The 2,792-nt window shown below is 48.9% G+C and overlaps 1 protein-coding gene across 1 annotated transcript; it reads left to right on the forward strand.

Moving 5' to 3' along the window:
• Positions 1–1,524: 1,524 nt before the first annotated feature.
• Positions 1,525–2,481, forward strand: LOC112464049 (the record flags this gene model as incomplete). The annotated part of the gene is made up of 1 exon (XM_025030825.1): positions 1,525–2,481. A coding segment is annotated over exon 1 (957 nt), but the record flags the coding sequence as incomplete, so codon positions are not given.
• Between the last annotated feature and the right edge of the window lie 311 nt (positions 2,482–2,792).

The raw sequence follows: 2,792 nt of genomic DNA on the forward strand, positions 1-2,792 counted from the left end.
AGTTGACCAATCGCAAATCCGGGGAGCGCCTCATACCCCCCCGTGCATTGGTCCTTCGAGCCGGATTACGCGTTAGAAAATTACCGCCGACCTTTCGCTCACGTCGCATCATTCATTAACTTGTTAATTTTCGCACATTCTTGTAATCGCGCATCGCGATAACACGTGGCGCGTGGTAGTCTCTCGCGATATCCTTCGTTCGCAACTCCTTGTGACGAGAATACTCGCGTGAACTTCTCTGGTCGCACCCATGCCATTGCTGTTATCTGCCTTTGTCGTGAATACGCTTAATTGTTTGTTCTTATAGTCGCGAGATGCAGTAACGCGCGGCGTGTTAATAATCTTTAGTCTCGCGCGATATCTCTCGTCCGCAATTCTTAATTCGCAGCGAGAATACTCGCGTGAACTTCTCGCTCGTCGTAACACGTTCCGTCGCTGTTATTCGCATTAACGCGAATTGCAATAACGCGTGGCGTGTTAATAATCTAATTAATTCGCGACGAGAATATTAGCGTGAATCCACGATCTCGCGCGATATCTCTCGCTCGCAATTCTCTCGCTCGTTGTAACACGCTCCATCGCCGTTATTTGTACTAATCGTAAATTGCGCAATTGACGCGGTAATTAGTTAAAGCCCGTCATTGTTAACATAGAAACCGAAATATTCAGATCTCGAATATTCTCGGGCTGGCCATACGTTTTCGCCGCGCCGTCGACGGCCTTGACGCTCGGTCACGGGCCGGCAGCGTATGTACACAGTTTTTCTACATAAGCTCACGTTCCATAATAACGCGCTACCTTATTTTCGTTGTTGCTGGATGTGTTTCGGCCAGACTCGAAATACATATTGAAAACACATACTGAATATTATTCCGATCGTTGGAATTCTCGCAAACATAATTGCCACAGATCGAATATACTGTTCGTCGGCACTGGTTCCCGGTATAGAATATATTGCAGCACTCAAGGTAATCTCATTAAAGATTATAATTACAATTATAATCACAATTGCAAAGAGTTGACGTAATTGATGCTCATGTCGTGGATTATTGCGCGTGTCATGTGTATACTGCTCATGTCGTATGCGCTGCTCGTGTCGTAGCTCCGCGCGCAACATGTATTGCTGAAAACTTAATTTGAACAAATACTTGAGTGCATTCCTCGCTGTAACCGGGCACCTGTGCCAACCTAATTGATAATTTTGATCGTTAATATAACTATATTATTTTGTATCCTTTGCAACCATCTTCCTCGTTAATTATCCTACTTGATCCCCCTCTACCGCCAGTGCTCGCACCCTATTATTTTGCATCAACCTACCGCCGTTTTGAAATTGTGCGAATCGTTATTATAGCCTCTCGAAAATATCCGTCGTGCCTTCGAACAGAAATTCGAGCCGAGCCGACTCGGCATCATAACAAGGAGATAGTTGTTTCGTTTTGCTTCTGGCATTGTTGATATTCTCACATCGAAGTGAGCTGCTATCGTCACCTTGGTTGACCTAGTGACTGTATTCCGGGCATCATGAGTCGAGGGAATGTAACCAAACGCGAGTTATGCGTGAAACGTATGCGGGAGATTCATGAGCTGTCGATGCTCGCCGCGGACAATGTAAATCAGAGACCGAACTTTCGCGTGCGATATCCCATCGTGACCAAATTGGTCGAGGACTTTGAGGCAGCCCACCTCAAGATAATACAAGACGCCTCAGATGAAGAGTTCGAAACGGAGGATTCGATTCGCCGGGACTTTGACGAGATGCGCTTCGCGGTAATCGGGCGTTACGAGAGATTTGTGGGCGCCGACCGAGTAGCCGCTCCGGCCCCGCAGGCCCCGGCCCAGACGTCATCGGTCAAATTGCCCAAGATCTCCCTTCCGCAATTTTCGGGAGATCTCACGCTTTGGCCCTCGTTCATCGCGTTATACAACATCTCTATTCACGAGAACCGGAACGTCCCTACCATAGAGAAGTATCAATATCTGATATCCTGCTTGAAAGGAGAAGCGCTGAACGTCGTCAAGAACATCCCTCTCTCCGCCGATAATTACGCGATAGCTTATGACGCCTTGATTTCGCGATATCAAAACAAACGATACTTGGCTGATTATCACGTGGACTTGATGCTGAAAGCTCAGCCGTTGAAGTCGGAGTCGGCCGTCCCCCTGCGCACGCTGTTGAGCACCTTCACCGAAAACACGCGAGCATTGAATCTATTAGGATTTCCTACAGACGCTTGGGATTATCTCCTTCTTAAATTCTTGCTGGAGAAGCTCCCTCGCTCGCTCCGCGAGAAGTTCGAATCTGAACACCGGGCGGAGGAAATACCGAAATTCACGCAGCTCACAAAGTTCCTCTCTGATCACTGCCGGGTTCTCGCGTCGGTATCGGGCTCACAAAATACGTCGCAAAAGTCTCAGTCGACTTCGTCAAAGAATTCCGCGTCGGCCTCGTCGCTCGCAACTCGAACCGCCGAGTGTCCGGTATGTAAAGAACAACACCCTGTTGCAAAATGTTCTCGGTTCTTAAAGTTAGCACCCCGAGAGAGGCATTCGACGGCTAAAGCTTCGAACTTGTGCTATAACTGCCTCCGCGCGGGCCACAGCGTTAATGACTGTCCATCGTCGTGGACGTGTCGGTCGTGTAAGGCCAAACATCACACGCTCCTGCATTTTGAGCAGAACTCGGGCTCGGCGAATGCACCCACAGACGCCGAACCACCCTCCGAATCGGGGACAACGTCATCGCAGGGAAGCGAACCCCTCGTTAGCATGGCTAGTGTCGCGCGGTCGAA

The sequence above is a fragment of the Temnothorax curvispinosus genome, unplaced genomic scaffold (genome assembly GCF_003070985.1).
Source record: "Temnothorax curvispinosus isolate PA1 unplaced genomic scaffold, ASM307098v1 QBEX01013843.1, whole genome shotgun sequence".
Classification (NCBI taxonomy): domain Eukaryota; kingdom Metazoa; phylum Arthropoda; class Insecta; order Hymenoptera; family Formicidae; genus Temnothorax; species Temnothorax curvispinosus.